An 18,587-nucleotide genomic window follows, 5' to 3' on the forward strand; every position below is an offset into this window, starting at 1 on the left:
CGTTACGAGAGTCTTACGCGCGGGACTTGGAATATCCGGCAGCTGATAGCTGAAGGAGCTTAGGATTGTGAATCGTCCATGCGGACCCTTGCAAGTTACGGTTTCGGGCGTCCAGCGACTTTCCTCCACACGGGACCAGGGAACTCAGGTTGGAGGTGCTGACCCGAGTTATATCTGTCATCGAAAAAGCACCAATGAAAGGAATGTCCAGATATGGTCAGAAATCGCCTCTTCCAGTACAGGCCCTTCAGCATGGATGTGTGGTAAGACGCAATATGGGCTTAGTGGATAGTACCGGGCCTCGCCTTCGTCAGACGAGCCCGGTCTATATCTCAGGTAATTATGTCCCGCAAAGGGTCTCATCCAGTTCAGTGCGCGATTCGGGCAGCTTCACATCTACCTCCTTCCCCAACAATGGGGAGCGTTGCCCCTAAAAAGCCTTACACGGTGTTGATAGCTGGAGCCGGAATTGGTGGCCTCTCTGCAGCAATTGCCCTCTCCCGTAAAGGCCTTGGAGTGACTATTCTCGAAGGCAAATCCGAATTGAATGAGTTTGGTGCTAGCATCGGCATCAGTCCTAATGCAGTCAGAGTGATCAAATCATATGGACTCGAGGAACAGTTCAGGCCAAACGTCACGGAGAACAGATACATTGACATCCGCGCCGGAGCCGACAACAGAGTTCTGGGTGCGGTCTTCACCAACGAGGGGAACACTAGCAAGATCCTCTATGGAGAACCTGCATGGATCATCCACCGCACAGACTATCAACAACTACTTGCCAAGGGCGCGCTGCGGTACGGGGCCAAGATCTTGTTCAACGCACAAGTCACCAAGGTCGACGTAGACACCAACACGGTATACCTAGCAGATGGCCGTACACTCACCGCCGACCTGATTGTCGGAGCTGACGGCGTCCGGTCAGTGGTGCGCGCATCCATCCCTGCCACAGCCTCCGCCGAGCTAAACCCCCTGAATGAAAAAGCATATCGATGCTCCGTCGATAAAGCGGCCATGGTGAAAAACCCGAATTTAGCATGGCTATTGCAGAACCGAACCAGTCAGTTGTGGCTAATGCCAAGCAAGTATGTTCTGTCCTGGCCAATGCCGCCTCACAAGCCATACGATGTCGTGGTCTGTGTTGGTAATGGATGCGATGTTCCCCACGGATACTGGGGCATGAAGGCCGACCCCAAGCAAGTCGCTGACGAATTTGGCGACGCCTGTCCGACAATACGGGACTTGCTTGCCAACATCGGGCCCTGTATACAGTGGCGTTTCGCTGAGATTCCGCCACTAAAGACCTGCCGCAGTGATAAGGGTGGTGTGGTGCTGCTGGGTGACGCTTGGCACGCGATGTTTCCCCATGCCGGCGCCGGCGGCTCCACCGCCATTGAGGACGGTGCAGTTCTGGGGGAATGCGTCGGCTGGGCCTGGAAGAACGATCGATCGATCTCCGATGCGACAAAGGCATATGAAGCTATTCAAAAACCGCGCGTGGAGCGTATACAAGCCGCCAGTCGCGAAGGCGTGAGTTTCATGAATGGCCAGAACGCCGAGGTGCGCGATGCAATGTTGGTCAAGCAGCTGGAGATTGGAAGGAGTCAGCTGGCTCGACCAGAGGAGGAGCGGAGGAAGGATCCCAAGCCGCCAGCAGACATGTCCTCCCCCTTCCTCAGCCCATCGTTTTTCCAGTGGTTGTTCGGTCACGATGCTGTCAAGGAGACTCAGGCGTACCTTTCGAGCCAATAGATCAGGGCCTGAAAAATGATTAAGCAGAGTATACTATACCGTAGGCGGGCACTCCACCAGTTGTAGGGAAGAAGCGGCGAGCAAGTGTGGCAAGTAGAATACGTATCCCGTAATGATACTTGCTTTCTTCACGGAGTACATCAGTTCGAACGATTGACTTCCATTGCGGGCCTACACCTCGCAGCTCGCTGTCACAGCTGCGTCCGTACACCCTGCTCTGTCTCAAACACAGACGCTTTGAAAGCAATTTGGAAAACGAATCACGTTGCCTTTCATGCTCATCACAAACATGTCACCGATTTCACCGTGGTGCTGCTGATCTACCAATCAGCTAAATGCAGACCGTTCAGGCTGTATATCCGAGTGAACGGGCGACACTGTGTCTGAAACCATCATCACTTGTCTACTGGGTAAAACATTCAAATGTTTTGCACAAAGCAGAAAGTGACGATGAGGAGCCCTTTACCACAAGAGGCTCGTCTAAAGCAGCGAGTGGAGATTGAGCCAAGGAATTATTCCGACGCGGCGGAATTCCCAAGTCTCTTCGTACAACATGGCCACCTCGTCCGTACACCTTTCGACAATTCAGTCCACCTCACACCAGATTGAACATCATGGCGGAGGCAGGCCTCGCAGAACGACTGGATGTCGCCATCGCCGAGTTCTTCTCTTCATGGAACATCTGGACGACCATCCTGGCGCTTGTTCTCGTCGCCTTTCTCATATATCCGGTGCTTACAGGCGGCGACCCCGACACCCACCCCTTCTTACTGGCACGACAAGCACAAGTCGCTCCCATCCGGCAGTCAGGTGAGTCTGCGGTCTATCGCGCGATCGATATCCCCCATGGTTATCCTCTCCGTGCTGGCCTAGGCGTCAAAGACCCGGGCACTCCGAAGTGGAGCTCCGGCAGACCTGGGGACCTAAGGGATATCTGGCGTAACGCTGCACGTGGCGTGGTCAACGAAGAGGGCAATTCGACAGGCACGAAAGGAAAGATCCTCACTGTCTTGGGACGGGAAAAGGTCATCGAGCATAACTTCGATGACTTGACGCTTGGGATCAATGTCATTGGCCAGTACGTCAAACGAAACAACGGCCAGTCAGTGGCTGTATGTCTCTCCAATTCGGTGGAACTGTTGTCTGCAATCTTCGGTATGTGAATACCTGCATCGATCCTACATTCCGTACAAGCAACCTTATCTGATGGTGCTGAACAGCCGGCTCGTTCTATGGTTTCTCCACGATCTTGCTCCCGTACGGCCTACCACAAGACAAGCTCAACTCACTGCTCGCAAAAACCTCGGCCGACCATGTCATCGCCGAGGCCGGTTCATTGGACCTTGACGACCTGGCATCAACTGCCAAGTCCATCAAGACCGTCATCTGGGTGACTCGGTCGACCAACGACCACATGAACTGGACGGAGGGCACACCGGACGGCTACACCGTCACTTCCTGGCACGAACTCGTGGAGAAGAGCCGACGGACCGCCAAATCCGACGTCCTGCCCCTAGACAAGGACTCCCAAGTGCCTCCAGTATCTGTCTTCGTCCCGACCGCCAGCGGTGGTTACGATTTGGTCAAGTATACTTCCGAGGTGAGTTGGCTAACAGCCTAATCATCATACATGTCTGATGCCAATTCTGTGCAGAACCTCATCTCCGCGACCGCCGCCCTTCTCGCAACCCTCCCACGCGCGCACAAGCTCTCGCCATCAGACACGCTCCTGCCCACCACGCCGCTAACCGATAGCTACACCCTCTCATGGACGTTTGCCGCGCTCTTCTCCAACGCCACCCTGTCCCTCAACTCCGTGGCAGGCGACAACATCGACATCGTGCACGCGACTTCCCAATCCTCGCCGACCATCGTGCTCGCCTCCCCAGCCACCGTGACCACATACCTCAACCACCCGGACACCAAATTCACTGGCGGACTCGGCAAATTCATGACCCAGCGAACCCTCCAACAAGGGAACATGCCGGCTAAGGGGTCTTCATCGACGAGCCCCCTCTCGCACGTCCGCGTGCTACTCATCCCGCAGTCCACCACCGCGCCTGCTTCGACGCGCTTGTCATCCTCGACACTGCATACCCTGCGCACGCTGCTGAAATGTCGCACCGGGTACGCCCTTACCGCGCCGCAGGTCGCAGGCGCGATCGCCCAGACGAACATCTTCGACTACAGGGAGAAGCGCGGCAAGGTCGTCGGCGTGGGCGCACCCCTGAGCAGCGTGGAGGTGCATTTGAGTGGTGAGGAAAACGTCATGGGGACGAGGACACCTCGTGGGACGGTAAGTGCCATCATTGCTTGTTGCATGCCAAGTCACTTCACTTCCATCGCTTCTACTCCCATCATATCGCCTCACCTCCCATTATATCCCCTCACCTCCCATGACATCACATCACATCATATCATATTATTTTCACACGATTTCATGTTCCCGTAGTGTCCCGGATATAATGTGCCGCCCTAGGTTGTGTTTTGTTCCTTTTTAGTTCATAATATAACGTTACCTACCCACCTTGTATTTTGTTTGTCTCTTTTGACTACCTCTCTTTCCTCTTGCTACTGCCTACTTCCTAAGGGCACATCATACTGACCACCTCGCTACAACGACAGATGACAGTCAAAGGCCCGGCCGTCGTGGGCGGCAAGACGACGATCGAGGGTCTCCAGGTGCAGATTGACGACGACCATACCCTGCTGTTGCTGTGAGGGTGAGAGCCGCGCATGCGCATGTAAGTGTTGACGCCGACCATAACCTGTGTTGCTGTGAGAGCCGCGCATGCGCATGCAAGCCGTCGATGTTGGTCCTATAGCTGGGAGCTGGGGAGCAAGAGAGTCGAGCTATTTATTGTTCAAGAGTCTAAAGTCTGAGTTTGACGTCGAGGCTGAGGCTGGATGGACGTGACCACAGCATGAGCTTAGCTAGAGATGAAACGGACTGAGATGACATAGAAAAAGTTTATGAATCTGATTGAGGTTGCGATTGTGATTGCAATTGCGTGACTATGGAAAAAGGTCGGCCTCCCTCCCTACCTGTCTGCTTGTCTGCTGTCTGCTTTGAGGTTTCACCCATTTCACTCTTGGTTTTTCGAATTGACTTTCTCCCCTTGGAGGCATCAGCAGCGCAGCTTGTCAGCTGGGTCGAATTCTGGGATCGACTTCAGAGATGGCCCTTGTTATCAAGGGCTTTGCTGAAAAACGCAGGGAAATTTTTTTGGTGTTTTCCGTTCGGTGTCTCTTGCACGTCTGTTCGTGCGAATTGCTGGAACTGACTGGGGCCATCTGGGGGCGGTGGAATCTGTGGAATCTAACATTCCAGATGGAAAGGCGTTTTCGTGGCGATCTGAGTAAAGATCGAGACGGTAATGGGTCGGGTAGAATCAGAACGCAGGTGTCTTTGGGGTACCTCAACCGCCTGACGGAACATCGCTCGGAGTCGTAAGTCGATCTCGTGCCGCCTCGCTTTGAGCACGAAGACTATCATGCCCTGATTGACTCATTGACTGACTGATTGACCGACCGATCCAGGGGCGATCAGGAAGCTAGTGACCCTGCTCCGAGCTGTAGAGTCTAAACACGTCGCTGTCCCATGGGCCGCCCGCAATTTCGGCATGGCCGGTGCTTTCAAGTTCGTTGAGGCTAAGCAGCGCCTCAGGGATATCAAATCCGAGGGCATCCGAAACGTCCTGGGCACTAAACCATGTTTCTTCCGTGGAAAACGCTTGCTCGTACTTCAACCAGAGATAGACCATACGAGTCTTTTCCGACCTGGTTCCCAGCGACAGCGGCCAAGCTCTAGCTTTGTCGTAGTCTTCAGTTTCAACAACGTCGTTGGCAGGCAAGGCCGTGGTGATTGGCTCTTGCGGCAATTCTTTCTTCACGACGAAGACCGTTACGTCGCCAAATACGGAGACGCGGTTATCGACGACGCCTACCAGCATCAACTCTTGGAGAGCACGATCAGCTTCGTCCTTGGTGCAGCCTAGGTACTCAGCCACAGTAGCCACTTTCCCCACGTCTCTGTGCCTAAGGTGATGATAGACACAGCGAGCAAGGGCTGAGGTACCCTGCAGAGCAGTTGCTATCCAATCATCATTTGTGTTGTCGATGGCACGATGACTGGTGTCTGCGCGCAAAGGCTGAGCGAGTGGTTCTTCCCAGCTGGGTGACGGATCTCGCGGCTGCAGGGCTTCAAGAACGACGTGTGATGGAGGCGTGATTATGGACGGGGCAGGGACTTTGGCGGTTTGCAAGTTGGACTTGATGGCGGCGCAAGGTGGCTGAGGTTCGCTGTCGCATTGAACTGGCGCATGCCAAACGCGTGAGCATTGGGAGGGTTTGGGTGGATAATCGCCCCATTGGTTTGTGTAGTCAGGTCCAATCATGTTTCCTCCGCAGGTGTTGGAGGTACGGTCGTCGTATGCGTCCTTACCATCGTCCTCCTGAGCAACACCTTTATCACTCCAATCTTCAGCTGGATCAGCGTGCTCGACTTTCAGCTCAGCATTCGTCCAGAGCGAGTTGAGCACCAGAGCCACATCTAGGAGAGCTACTCCTGCGTCGGAGAACTGAGAGTGGATACCACTGAGGAACTCTTCGCAGGAGCCATCGTCCAGACGAGTTTGGAGCTCAACCTTCAAGGTCTGGCGAAAGTATTGTCGAAAATCCTCGGGTGCCGCATAGGACCGGTAGATGGTGGCAGCTCGAGAAGAGAAGCCTGGATTCGAAAAGTCCAGCTCCAGAATGGGAATCATCACGCACAACAAATAGTTGTTGTCATATTTGGCAGCAAATGAGAGGATTTGATTCTGGCCTTCGACGGGGATAGAGCAGAGATGCTTCGTATCTTGGCTATACAGGAACTCCAATGCGCTTGCAAAGTATCGGCTCTGAATCCCGGACACAAGGAAGCTGTCGTCATCCAGCTGATCAAGCTTGGTAGATGTGTTGTTCGCAGGGAACATTGTGTCGAAGATCGTATCATGGATCGTGTATTTGACGTCCTTGACGACGACCAGCTTCGTTGGGCAACTAAGGTGGCTGTAAGACTCTGTATCAGCCCAGAACCAACGGATACGTTCCTCTAGAGCGTCTTACCTGGTCCACCCGTCGAAGACAGGTGTAGCCGGGCGGTAGGGAGTCCAGGTTTTCGACGATGTTGCGACAGACTCGGCCACATCTTGCCACTTTCCACCGTGCTCAACTTGACGAGTAGGGACGTTAGTAATCTTGCACGTGGGGCACTTATCGAGTGCGCAAGCGGCGAAGTCACTAGGACCGGTTTCACAAGATGGAAACCCTTCAGCCGCGCGTGTCTCCGTGGTCAAGACCTGCTGAGCGAAATCTGCCTCCAGGATTAGCGTTTGAAGTTCCATATTTTCTGACGCGATCTGAAGCTAATGGAGAGGTAAAAGAAACTCACCAAGTGGTACTGTAGCAGGGCTCACAGGAGTGGCCTTCGTGGCGAAGGACTTGTTCTCTGAGAGAGCGTCATTCAGGAGTCGCTTGATTTCTGGGTCAGTCTTGATCGCTTGTATGAGATCTGCAATTGACTGCTTTTTAGACTGGTGAGTTTCAGACGATCCATCCGCCTTTCCTTTGGACGTTGCTATCTCTTGCGACCAAGAGTCGAAAACCGCAGGACGAGGCACGGCGCTGCAGTGTTCTTCCGATGATCGACGGCTCTGTGCCTCGACAGCGTTCTTCGTCTCCTCTTCCTCGCTATGTTTCGGGTTATTGACTGATTTGTCGCCCATCGTGGTTTTCAGGTTGTCGTTCGAAAAGCCGCCCTGGGATATCGTCCAGTCACCACGGTTGACTTCGGCCACGCGATCGAGAGGTGCATCGGTGACAAATGATGGGGGCGGAGGGATGGTAGACTTGACACGCTGTGTCATCGTGATATATGGATCATGCACAGTAAGGTAGAGAAGGGGAAAGAGTTGAAGAGGTGAGAAGTAGGCGAGGGAAGGGCAGATGAGGTAGAGGAGATATTTGTAGACGGAAGAATCAGCGTGTCACTGCCAAGGAGGGAGCGCTGCAGCAATATGCCCCTCCTAGTGACAGTGACTAAGTGAGTGAAGTGAGTCTCAGAGTCGAATGAGTTCGCACGTGCTGGAAGATCGAATTGTGAATGAAGTCCTCCAAGTGCCGTGTGCCCTTGAATTTTGGTCCGCTGAAGTTCATTAATCCATCACTGTGGTGAGGGACAATTTGCACAGTACTCTTACAAAGTTGAGGTCGAAGTGAGGAGTTCCGACTCAAGGGCGCACCACGCTCGAAGCTTGAAGCCCATGTTAACCAAGCCTTTGCGGAACGTGTCGCCGTCAACTGGGTCTCTGATGCATCGCACGCGATCGTCCTCATCTTTTGCCCTTCTTGGGTCTTGAACGACCGAACTGACTTCCTGGCTTGCCACCAGTCAACATGGCCCGCTGTCTCAAATATTGATCCACCACTTTCTGTACACTTCCGATATCGTGCTCTGGTTTCCTCAAGTAGTAGATCCTGGCCCTCCTCTTCCTCTTAGGTGCTCTTTGAGCTATTTCCATACTCTGCACGAGCGGACTATGCACCTTGACTTGCATTTCCATTCCAACACCAGTCAGATTGTTGCGTAAAAGCACTGACGTATGAGGGCCTGACCCTTTGATCGAAAGTATAACACCCGATACTGGCTCGCCGGACGCAAACGTTGCGAGCAGAATGTCTCCGACTTTCACTCGGTCCTTGTTGGTCTTGTCAAACAGTTTCGTTCTCGCGCCGGTGGGGTCGAGCAGCGCTAACTGCGACTTGTCCACGACTGAAATAGGTTCTTTGCAGGTTTCGGCTTCCGATCGAGGAGATTTGTGTATGACTATTTCGCGCTTTCCTGAAAACTATATTAGCATTGAGCCCCTGGAGATTGCAAAAACAGCTGCACCTCTGTCGCGTTTCAATCTTGCAGGTAATTGGGACCAATATTGCGGTGGCAGATCTGTCGGAACCTCGAGTTTCTCAACGGGTCCGCGTTGTAGCGTGGCTAGAGACCGACACAATGGTCTTTGCGGATGTATCTCTGCAAAAACAGATCGCCAACAGCATGCTGACATGCGGGACACAGCCGTCCTCGACATCTTCCCCAGGCTTAGGGGTTGTAACGTGGTTGTACCGGATGAAGAAGGCAGGCGCAAGTGTTGATGAAGTACGGAGTAGCTCTTGTAGGAAAGTCGAGCGATTTCCCTTTTCAGAAATCATTGAGATTCGAATACTCCGCGTAGCTAACACCTGTCCCAAGTCTCAAAGCACCAGCGGAAACTAACTCTTCTCATTGAGCCATTGCGAGAGACAGGTCCTGCAGTGCCACATGCGAGATGGCGCAACCTCAACAGTTTTTCCATATCTGCAGAACCTGTCGACAGATTCTCCACGGTCCACGCTGGTCGAAGTCCGTACGATCCTTCAGTTCTACTCCGACGAAACGAAAAGGTGCGCAATTTCTGTCTATCCATGGTGCATCAGCTAATAAACTCAGTGATACCTTCCTTTTCACCAACCTCTAACTCTGAGTTCGACGAATTTCTCCTAGCATGGCGCAACAAAGTCTTTATGCCGGCCGCAGTCGAATCTCATCACCGAGACCTGATGTACAAGACATCCCAACAGGCCACCCTCGTTAACGAACCTGGAGTTACTGTCACAATGGACGATGGCGAAGAAATCAAGCTCGAGCCACGACATGCATTCGACAAGCCTAACATGCGAAAGAGTATGAAACAACTGGCGAAATTCCTAGACGGGAACGAGAGCGATACATATTGGAATAACCTCCTTCCATTTCTCAGAGGCTTAGTTTCAGCCCAACTGAAACTACCTGGCATATATGCCTCCAAACTCACCCGAAAAGCGTGCGAGGTGGGCAAAGAACAAATTATCATCAGCGCCGTGGCGAAGCCGAAGGAAATGGGCATTTCGTTGCGACAGCACGATGTAGCACGAGAGCTGATGTTGGGTCTTCACAACCACGCAGTCCTTGCAGGGTTCGAGGGTCCTGAGCTTGAAACAATTTCACGACGAGCCGAACATGTGGCAAGAATGGTAGAAGATCAGCTACACACTGGCGACAAGCTCAGAGACGGCGAGTGTGATGCGCGAAAGGATCCAGTCGTGTTGGCCGTCTTACTGGAGTTGGCCGCCGAGAAGGCAATACACAAACACGAGGGCACAGACAAGGACGGTCAGGTCGCCAGCTATGCAACCAGGCTCCTTCACCTAGAGGGTAGAACGCCGAAGCCCGATATCGAAAGTTTATCGGCCGACGAGCAAAACCACGCATTGGTGCAGTTGATACCCATCCAGAATTCGATAATGTGGGCGTCGAAGGTCGACTCCATTAAGAACTCCCAGCTAGGGGATCAGTTGGACACCGAATTGAGGGGCCTGACGAAAACAATGGACAGTTTGGCGCGCAAGGTTCGTGCTGCGGTCGGCGACAAGCCTAGAAGAGGCCTAAAGATGTACGATCAGCTCAGTGGGCAGCCCACGAATGCTGCGAGGTCAATCCCCAGTGCCTCACCTGCTGACGTTGGAAAAGAGGATGAACAACCATGAGCAATCATTGAAGATACCTTTTCCAATTGACGTACTGAGCCGCGTCGTTGCTGCAACTTTGGGTTAGCCTTGCTGGCATCACAATCTCGTTGCCGTTGTATAAATACCCTGACAGATAGTCCATGTATAGGATAATAGAAAAGGTGCAAGAATATTGTCCTGACTATTCCTACGTTTCCAAGTTCTATGACGTTGTAGAGCGTGTCTTGCGAAGTAGTATTTCTCATGTTCGGATCCGATTCAATGGTGTAACGTACTGTAAATGACTCAGCCTTGTCCCGCCTCGGCAAGGCTGCTGTCAATGACATCCATGCATGTCACTTCGAGGACCCAGTTACGCCAGCGCAACGTACTGTAGACAGCTCCCCGGACCAACAACAACTTCCAACAGGCGCGCGCTCTCCTCGTTCAGGGTATATACTATATCAGATTGCCTAAGCACGGAAACGATGCAATAAACCCCACAGACTCGCGCCTCCGCGCACACCATTTCCCTGCCTCAAAGTCTCCCTCGCTCGATCCCATCCCACCATGAATCCCGCGCAAGACGACCCCTTCCTCTCGGTCCAGTCCGACGTCCTGACCACCCTCTCCTCGACCCGGCATCTGTTTTCCTCCTACCTGCGTATCCGCACGTTATCCCCCTCCCCGACATCCCCCGAACTCATCCAGTCACGCTCGGACCTCCAATCGAACCTCCAAACCCTCACGGCCGACCTGGCCGATCTGCTGGACAGCGTCCAAGCCGTCGAGTCGGACCCCTACAGATTCGGCCTCGATGTCGCGGAGGTGCAGAGGCGGCGAGGTTTCGTAAAGGATGTGGGCGACGAGGTGGAGGGCATGAGGAGGGAATTGGAGGGCATCACGACCCAGGAGACGCATGTCGCGGGTGGGCATGTTGCTTCTATGGCTGCGGGAAGCGCGACTCGTGATGGCGGGAGTCGTGCTGGACAAGGCGGCAGGCTACCCGCGCCGGCTAGTTTTGAGGATGATGCGCATGATGACGCCGACGACGACGATGATCCGTACGGAGAGTTCGCGCAGCAGCAGCAGGAGGTGATGATGCGGGAGCAGGACGAGCAGCTTGACGGGGTGTTTCAGAGCGTGGGCGTGTTGAGGGGCCAGGCGGAGGATATGGGGCGCGAACTGGAGGAGCAAGGGACGCTGTTGGACGAGGTGGACACGCTGGCGGACAGGGTGGGTGGGAAACTACAGGTTGGGGTGAAGAAGGTGGGAGAGGTGATACGCCGGAATGAGGACAGCGTGAGCAGCTGTTGCATTGCGGTGTTGATTGTGGTTTTGATTATTTTGTTGATTTTGGTCATTGCGCTTTGAACGTGCGAGAACGAGTGGTCTTCTCGTCTGGGAGTGCATGCTATGGAATGCTTGAGAAGACGCGGTGGTCGTGCAGAGGTCACCAAAGCCGCGTTGACGTGCCTGACCGTTCCGACGCAACATGCATCGATGGGTGCTGTTCCGACGGCAGGCTGACCAGTTCGAGTACACTACCGACTTCAGGCACCAAATGGAACACGTCGGACATCAAGCGATGGTATCCAAAGAAGATGCAAGAGACGAACAACTACCGACGACCGCAGCACATCAACCTTTACGCTGCTTCTTTCGCGGAGGGGCGATCTCCTCTTCCTTAGCATTTACCAGCTCTGGAGCGTCCTCGTCCTCGTCATCGCTCTCTGCATCGAGTCCCTCAAATTCCTCGGCGTCTCCGTCTTGAGCGGACATGAAGTAATCCATGGCATTCGTCCACAGTTCCTCGGCAAGGGCAATGGCCACTTCCTCACCAGCAGGGAAGATCTCGACCTCAAGCATCTCCTCCATTTCGTCGTCGTCCTCGTCGTCGTCCTCCTCTTCTTCGTCGGCATTGTCAACGCCATTTTTCGTCGATGTCTCCGGAGTGGCATCGACGGTCCCACGAAAGCCGAACCAGTTGAAGAAACTTGGCTGATAGTCCTGCTCCTCGTCAAGTTTGCTCAACTTCTCGCGCAGCTTCTCATGCTGCCATAAGGCTTCTCGATCCACGATGTCGACAACCTTGTCTCCATTCTGGAGCTGAAGCGCTTCTTCTGCGTTATGCAACTCGACAGCGGCATCAAGGATACCATGTGTCAAATCCTTCTTCTTTGACTTCCACTTGATAGGAACGGGTTTCGAGATCAGACTCCCAGGTCCGTCCTTCCGAGGCCGATATTCGAATTCTTTGACCAACTTGGTGTCCTGGATAAAGTCGTTGGGCGCAAACTCGAAGCTGAAGCACAGACTCCTGGGTTCTCCTTTTTCTGCGGATTCGATCTGATATCGTTCGACTGAGAAGGATTGAAGGCTCGCGCCTAGGGCTAGGTCGTCAGGCGTAAAGAATTGCTGGATCTCTTCTGGTCCAGAACCGAAAACAGTCGGCCAGAAGTCCGGGACTCTGTCGAGTAGTTCCTTGCGCTTGTTGTATAGAGGCCGTAGGTTGAACTCTTTTCTGCGTACTGGAAGAAGTTCAGCAGCGGACCACAAAAAGGCGAAGCATGCACTTACAAGCATCCAGCTCTACTTCAGCGAACTCTCTTTCCAAGTCTCCAAGAGTTGCGAACACCTCGGCGACTTCTTCGGAAGGTACTGCCATTGTGTCTGCTTTAACTTGAGGAATATTTGCAAGCTCGATGGTGGCTGGTTAATATTCATTTCAGACCAACGAGGGCTGTTTGTCGCAACCCCAAAAATTTCTGGGGATTCTGCCATGCGATGCCAAAGCGGTGAAGTCAACGTCATTTTCGGCGCATCACCACCGGAGGATTGATTTTCCTGGCCGTTTCCAGAGTTTTCTGCTGGGTGGCTGCCTTGACCTTTACTTCACATGTGGTTCACAGCATAGCTGACAGCATAGCTGACAGCATGGAGAGTTCATGTCGTGTCACAAGCATCTCAACCGAACACGCGGTTGATGCGTGCAGCATTACTGCAAGCCGACTAATCCTCCGACCTGCATAATGTCGAGAGGCCGATATCCAGACTCCCCGAAGACTGCAAGGACTGTTGCCATTACGTTAACAGGTCAGATAATTGGGCTTACTCAAACACGAGAAGATCAACATAGCCCTGTATTCTTCTCCTCCTTCCTGTCCGCTTTCTCTGACCTTCGCTGCATGCTGTTGGTCGTTGCTTACTTGTAGGTTCTGATTGGCTTTGCGGAGTCGACCCAGTCAAGCTCGCCCAGAACCCCCAAGCTTTACAGTTGGAAGCTCGCCCCTGACAAGCTTCGTTGCAACTTGACCCTAACCTGCAGGTCTTCAACTTCAAATCAGGCTTTACTCCATGCGTTCTGGCCTCGCTACGAGTAAGAATTTCGGTTCGGCAAGGCCTGGTGTCAGAAAATCGTTCGCTTTCTTCCATGCCCACGTTGCCTGCAGGGTTGGCGAAGCATAAAGATAGGGCCCCAAGTCTAGAAGGCAACAAAGCGGTGAGATCTTCGCTTCGAGAGGTAACAACAATCGCCTGGCTGTGTTCGCCTCTCTTTCATGCAAGCAAGTGGGACTGCTGGTAGTGTGCCATGTTGGACGCGGGCTTCTGCGAGTCCCGGAACAGCCAACTGCAGTCTGAGATGTTTCTCGCACAGCCGGCCTTCGTTCCTCATCTGCTCGACCATTTGCCAGCCGCCGCCAGTGCGGGTTGCTAGCTCAATGGTCGGCTCGGGGGGACTTCACGCGCTAGCAAGTGACCCTTGTGTGCCTGAAAAGGGGGGCCAACTGCGTCCGTCGAGGCATGTAGATCAATCTGCACTCCTCACGCATCTTCAGAGGTGTATACTGTGATCTAAACCACGCTGCGTGCGGAAGGATGTGCTTATAGCAAGATCGACTCGTTACTTGATTTTGACCTGTACAACTCGAGAGTGATGTGTCCGTCTCCAGAGCACATGATGGCGGCACGCTCAGACAAGCTCAGACGATAGCGGGTAAAGGTGTGCCATCCGTCGAACCCTTTTGAGAACCAGCCGGAAACGGGTCCCTCCTTTGCAAGGCTCGGGCCTGTTTCGGTGGCGCACTTGAAGCCTCCATTATCACACTTGCCGGCATGCACGGTGCTGATCCGCATGTTGATCTATTGGTCGATAGCGGCAGAGGACACACCCACCCCTGGGAGGGTTGAGATAAGTGTCAAGTCATCCCGTCTGGCTGAAACAGCTTTATCCGTCCCCGGTGTCATTCTCCCTGCAAAACGAACGGATTTGGCGGGCTCACATTTGTCATTTGACATCAGCCTGTGAAATATGCGACAGTGTCAGACAACTTCTGGCTCATGTAGCTATCCTGCTAGATTGTTGGGGTGGCTCCGACCTGCATGGTACCCACGCAGGGAATGGGTCTGCTCGTAGACACCACCGACTTCCAACCTGCCAGCACACTCGAGGCGAGCACGGATCCGAGCTAACACCATACCCTCGTTTCTCCCGCACCTCTCGCGCCTGCCCTCCGAAGTTAGCGTCCAAAGCATCTTGTCTCGCGAGGGGCGCCATGTGGTTGACACTCCCGCATACCCTCCCAAACCAAGCGAGCTCCTAGCAACATTCAAGTACAGGCCGGTCGCACCCGTGCTTGTCGACTTTCCTTCCTCCTGCGCAGGTGGCTCTTTTCTTCATCCTCCTTAATTGAACCTTTTTTTCTTTGCACAGTCCCCGTGGAGCCAGTGGTGCTTGTCGAGATGGTTGCGTACACGTCAGATGCGGCTGCGTTGGAGGCAGCGGGAAAGAAGGAAGTATTGAAGGTAAAGTTCGCGCCGCCTTATCGATGCGCCAGTCGCTAACTGCTATTGCAGCGAGAATGGAACTTCTGGGCTTTGCTGGGCATGTCGCTGTGCACTCTATGCACGTGGGAAGCCACCAGTGCCTTGTTCGCCGGCGCCTATTCCAACGGTGGTCCTGCCTCAGTCGTCTATGGTTTCATTGTTTCGGTGCTGGGGACGCTCTGCATCGCCGGCTCTTTCGCTGAGATGGCTTCGATGTGAGAATTGAGCCTCCTGCAACAAGGAGAAAGTGCTAACGGGCAATCTAGCTCGCCCATCGCCGGAGCTCAATATCACTGGAGTGCTGAGCATTCGCCACCGAAATGGAGGGCACTCATCAGTTACGTCCAGGGCTGGGTGACAGTCACTGGTTGGGTCGCTGCTGTGGCATCAGTTTGCTTCTTGATCGCTTCTATGATTCAAGCCGTGGCCGTCCTCAACTACTCGGATTACGAACCAAAACGGTGGCATGCCACGCTCATCATGATTGGTTTCTCTGGCATCGCCTCCCTAGGCAATACTTTCGGCAAGAAGTACCTGCCACTTTGGGAGACTTTGGGAGGACTGTTGCACGTTCTGTTCTTCTTTATCGTGTTCATTGCGATATTGGCAACCAGTACGAAAGCCAAGGACGGGGATGTCTGGGGAACGTTCATCAACGCCAGCGGTTGGGACAGTGACGGAGTCAGCTTCTGCATTGGCTTCCTCACCCCTGCATTCGCCCTCGCAGGTGTGGATGCTGTTGTACACATGAGCGAAGAAGCCCACAATGCACCGCTCAACATCCCTCGAGCAATGATCGGGTCAGTGATCATCAATGGCTGCGCCGGGTTCGCGTACATTATCGCCGTCTTGTACGCGATTACGGATGCCGACACAATTCTTTCGACACCGACCGGCTTGCCCATTATTGCCGTCTTCTTGCAGGCAACCAACAACCAAAAGGCGGCAACTGCCATGATAACAGCCGTTATCATCGTCTTCTCCATGAACCTCTTCGGATGCACAGCTTCAGTCTCTCGCTTGATCTGGGCTTTTGCAAGAGACCACGGGCTCCCATTCTCGAAGACGTTTGCCCAAATTTCATCGCGGAACAGGTGCCCAACGAACGCCGTGGTCCTGCTCTTCGCCTGCGTCTCCCTCCTGTCTCTGATCAACATCGGATCTACCACGGCTTTCAACGCGCTGATTTCCCTCACGACCTTGGGCTTCTACTTCTCGTACGCCATTCCCACGGTCATGTTCGCCATCCGCCGCTACAATGTTTCCAACCCCATCACCTTCGGACCCTGGACAATGGGTAGATTTGGCCTGCCTGTCAACATCCTGGCGGTCGCCTTCTGCGTCTTCCTCATCATCTTTTTGCCATTCCCGCCGTTCCTTCCCGTCACTGGTGTGAACATGAATTACGCTTCTCCTGTTTTCCTAGCCGTCATGATCTTCGCGACGCTCAACTATGTTCTTCGCGCTCGCAAGAAGTTCACCGGTCCCATCAAGGAAGTCAGCAGTGAGACCAGCAGCGAAGAAGTCACCCACGAGTCCGTCATGCCGGAAAAGAACATCGCAAATTCGGAAACATCTTGAAGCATCACTGCAAGCCACATGACTTTGAGGGCTGGACTTTTATTTGACGGGTATAGGCGATCGGCTTGGGCAGCGGGTGTCACAGCCGGCGGGCTTCGCAGATGCACATAGCTTGTACATGTTTCTTTTGTCTTGTTAGGGGGCTGTATTAGACATCAAAAGCAATTGCCTCCTCGCGGTGCTATCCTTCTGCTTGCAAGCCAGATTTTGTGCAGAACAGGTACTTCACCGTGAGGGCCCTACGGCAGGTCATAATACCATTACGGCAGCGCAGTCGTTTCACAAGCACAATTGGTAGGAGTGTTAGATCGTATCAGCGGCCACGTTGTGGGATCCTGCAGATCCGATCGTCGCTGATCGACGAGTATACCATGGCAACGGGGATTACAGTTCGTGTCGCGGAGTGGGAGTGGCATTATTGACCGCCACAAGCTCAGTGTATCATAGGCAGGCTGTCAACGGGAAGTTTCGACAGGTTATGTTTGTGCTCGTGCTCTACCACAGAATTCACTCTAGGTTGCCCTGGTGAAATCCCGCAATAATGGTCGATCGGCGCATGCTCTCCTCGCCAGGAAAAAAGTAACATTTCGTCTAGGACGAACTTCTTTCTTATATGGTAGTTGTAGTACGTGTTGAGGACGACATGAGAGGTCTAGGGCCGACGGGCGGCCAGCAGCAACATTCCGATTCCCTAGGCCCCAAGAAGCACGCGATTTTGATCGTCGTAAAAAACGGCATGTACAGTACGTAGAAGGAGTAGTAGTGTACAAGGCCCTTCGTACGGAGGACATAGGGAGTATTTATTCCCAAACCGAAGCGTTTCACTTGCTAACTTTGGGATAAAGTATTGGTCATGGCAGGCGCACCAGATTGCCGTTCCCAGAGGCTCTGTCCACGTCTTTCGGTAGTACTCCGGAGATGGAGATGCACATCGCTTAGGACAACCTGCGGACCTGCAACGTCGCAGCAACCTGACACAAGTGGTCATTCAAGAGGAGCAACCGCCCGAAGCAAGCAGCGTCTCGATCTTCATAAGTGCGCAACTGTCGCTGGTTGTTGTCGTGCCGGTGACCAGAAAGTGAAGCCACAAACCCACGCGCTTCTCGTGTAACCTTTTAGGGGTGTTTTCCTACTTACCCATCTGGAGAGTGGAACGCCAATAATGATGAAATGATAGTCCTGGTGAACCCCTGAATGGGACAGGAACGGCGTGTCTGGCCTCCAGTGGGGCCGCGGTTGCCCCTGGCGTCAAAGCTTGGCTCTAGTTTGTTGGCTTCTCGACGTATCGCTTCTCTCTTTGGCTCTCCACTCCTTCTATCATCACCGTGGCTCGTCTGGCCAGGAGATTTGAGTCTCGTCCCGCAAACACGCTTGTCCTCAACCGGCTTTCGAGTCTTTGAACACCACTCTCCGGAGCGATGTTGCCGCATACGACATGGGATCTCGAAGCCCGACGCCTCTCAAACTCGCTCCCCCTTCCCCTCAAGCCACCCGAGTAACTGGTCTTCCTCCTCAAGCCACCGAAGTACATCATCTTCCTCCTGATGCTTCCTCGTCAAGCTGTCGGTTGTGTTTGAGGTCTCTTCATCCGCCAGGAAGATGCAGCGAAAGCATTCAAGAACTCCTTCTATAGTTTCGGCCCCAAGGGTAAGAGACGCTTGCTATATACCGCGATATAGCCGTCAGTGCAATTTCGGTATGGATCCAGTGGGTTGTGGGAAGCCTTAGCTGGGCGGCTCTTCGGAGGTTAAGGTTTGACGTGCTCTTAAGATGGCACATATGGCTCCGTGACTTCTGCTCTTGAGCCTCTTTCTCTCTTTCTTGCTTTCAACGCTTTTACTTCCTAACGGTCCTTACATTGAGTT

The 18,587-nt window shown here is 53.5% G+C and overlaps 8 protein-coding genes across 8 annotated transcripts; 5 read left to right on the forward strand and 3 right to left on the reverse strand.

The window, feature by feature from the left end:
• Positions 1-414: 414 nt before the first annotated feature.
• A1O7_04921 (uncharacterized protein) lies at positions 415-1,752 on the forward strand (the record flags this gene model as incomplete). The annotated part of the gene is made up of 1 exon (XM_007758931.1): positions 415-1,752. The coding sequence occupies one exon, from the start codon at positions 415-417 to the stop codon at positions 1,750-1,752; it is 1,338 nt and encodes a 445-aa protein (XP_007757121.1).
• A 614-nt stretch (positions 1,753-2,366) lies between these two features.
• Positions 2,367-4,473, forward strand: A1O7_04922 (uncharacterized protein; the record flags this gene model as incomplete). Its single annotated transcript, XM_007758932.1, has 4 exons — positions 2,367-2,907; positions 2,973-3,352; positions 3,407-4,048; positions 4,378-4,473. 4 exons carry the CDS (start codon positions 2,367-2,369, stop codon positions 4,471-4,473), a joined length of 1,659 nt encoding a protein of 552 aa, XP_007757122.1.
• An 833-nt stretch (positions 4,474-5,306) lies between these two features.
• Positions 5,307-7,661, reverse strand: A1O7_04923 (uncharacterized protein; the record flags this gene model as incomplete). Its single annotated transcript, XM_007758933.1, has 3 exons — positions 5,307-6,795; positions 6,862-7,108; positions 7,187-7,661. The coding sequence occupies 3 exons, from the start codon at positions 7,659-7,661 to the stop codon at positions 5,307-5,309; spliced, it is 2,211 nt and encodes a 736-aa protein (XP_007757123.1).
• A 465-nt stretch (positions 7,662-8,126) lies between these two features.
• A1O7_04924 (uncharacterized protein) lies at positions 8,127-8,879 on the reverse strand (the record flags this gene model as incomplete). The annotated part of the gene is made up of 2 exons (XM_007758934.1): positions 8,127-8,635; positions 8,687-8,879. 2 exons carry the CDS (start codon positions 8,877-8,879, stop codon positions 8,127-8,129), a joined length of 702 nt encoding a protein of 233 aa, XP_007757124.1.
• A 565-nt stretch (positions 8,880-9,444) lies between these two features.
• Positions 9,445-10,353, forward strand: A1O7_04925 (uncharacterized protein; the record flags this gene model as incomplete). The annotated part of the gene is made up of 1 exon (XM_007758935.1): positions 9,445-10,353. One exon carries the CDS (start codon positions 9,445-9,447, stop codon positions 10,351-10,353), a length of 909 nt encoding a protein of 302 aa, XP_007757125.1.
• A 531-nt stretch (positions 10,354-10,884) lies between these two features.
• A1O7_04926 (uncharacterized protein) lies at positions 10,885-11,688 on the forward strand (the record flags this gene model as incomplete). Its single annotated transcript, XM_007758936.1, has 1 exon — positions 10,885-11,688. One exon carries the CDS (start codon positions 10,885-10,887, stop codon positions 11,686-11,688), a length of 804 nt encoding a protein of 267 aa, XP_007757126.1.
• Positions 11,689-11,955: 267 nt separating this feature from the next.
• On the reverse strand, positions 11,956-12,982 carry A1O7_04927 (uncharacterized protein; the record flags this gene model as incomplete). The annotated part of the gene is made up of 2 exons (XM_007758937.1): positions 11,956-12,845; positions 12,895-12,982. The coding sequence occupies 2 exons, from the start codon at positions 12,980-12,982 to the stop codon at positions 11,956-11,958; spliced, it is 978 nt and encodes a 325-aa protein (XP_007757127.1).
• Positions 12,983-15,057: 2,075 nt separating this feature from the next.
• A1O7_04928 (uncharacterized protein) lies at positions 15,058-16,722 on the forward strand (the record flags this gene model as incomplete). The annotated part of the gene is made up of 3 exons (XM_007758938.1): positions 15,058-15,120; positions 15,172-15,356; positions 15,408-16,722. 3 exons carry the CDS (start codon positions 15,058-15,060, stop codon positions 16,720-16,722), a joined length of 1,563 nt encoding a protein of 520 aa, XP_007757128.1.
• Between the last annotated feature and the right edge of the window lie 1,865 nt (positions 16,723-18,587).

Source organism: Cladophialophora yegresii (genome assembly GCF_000585515.1).
Source record: "Cladophialophora yegresii CBS 114405 chromosome Unknown aczIN-supercont1.3, whole genome shotgun sequence".
NCBI lineage: Eukaryota > Fungi > Ascomycota > Eurotiomycetes > Chaetothyriales > Herpotrichiellaceae > Cladophialophora > Cladophialophora yegresii.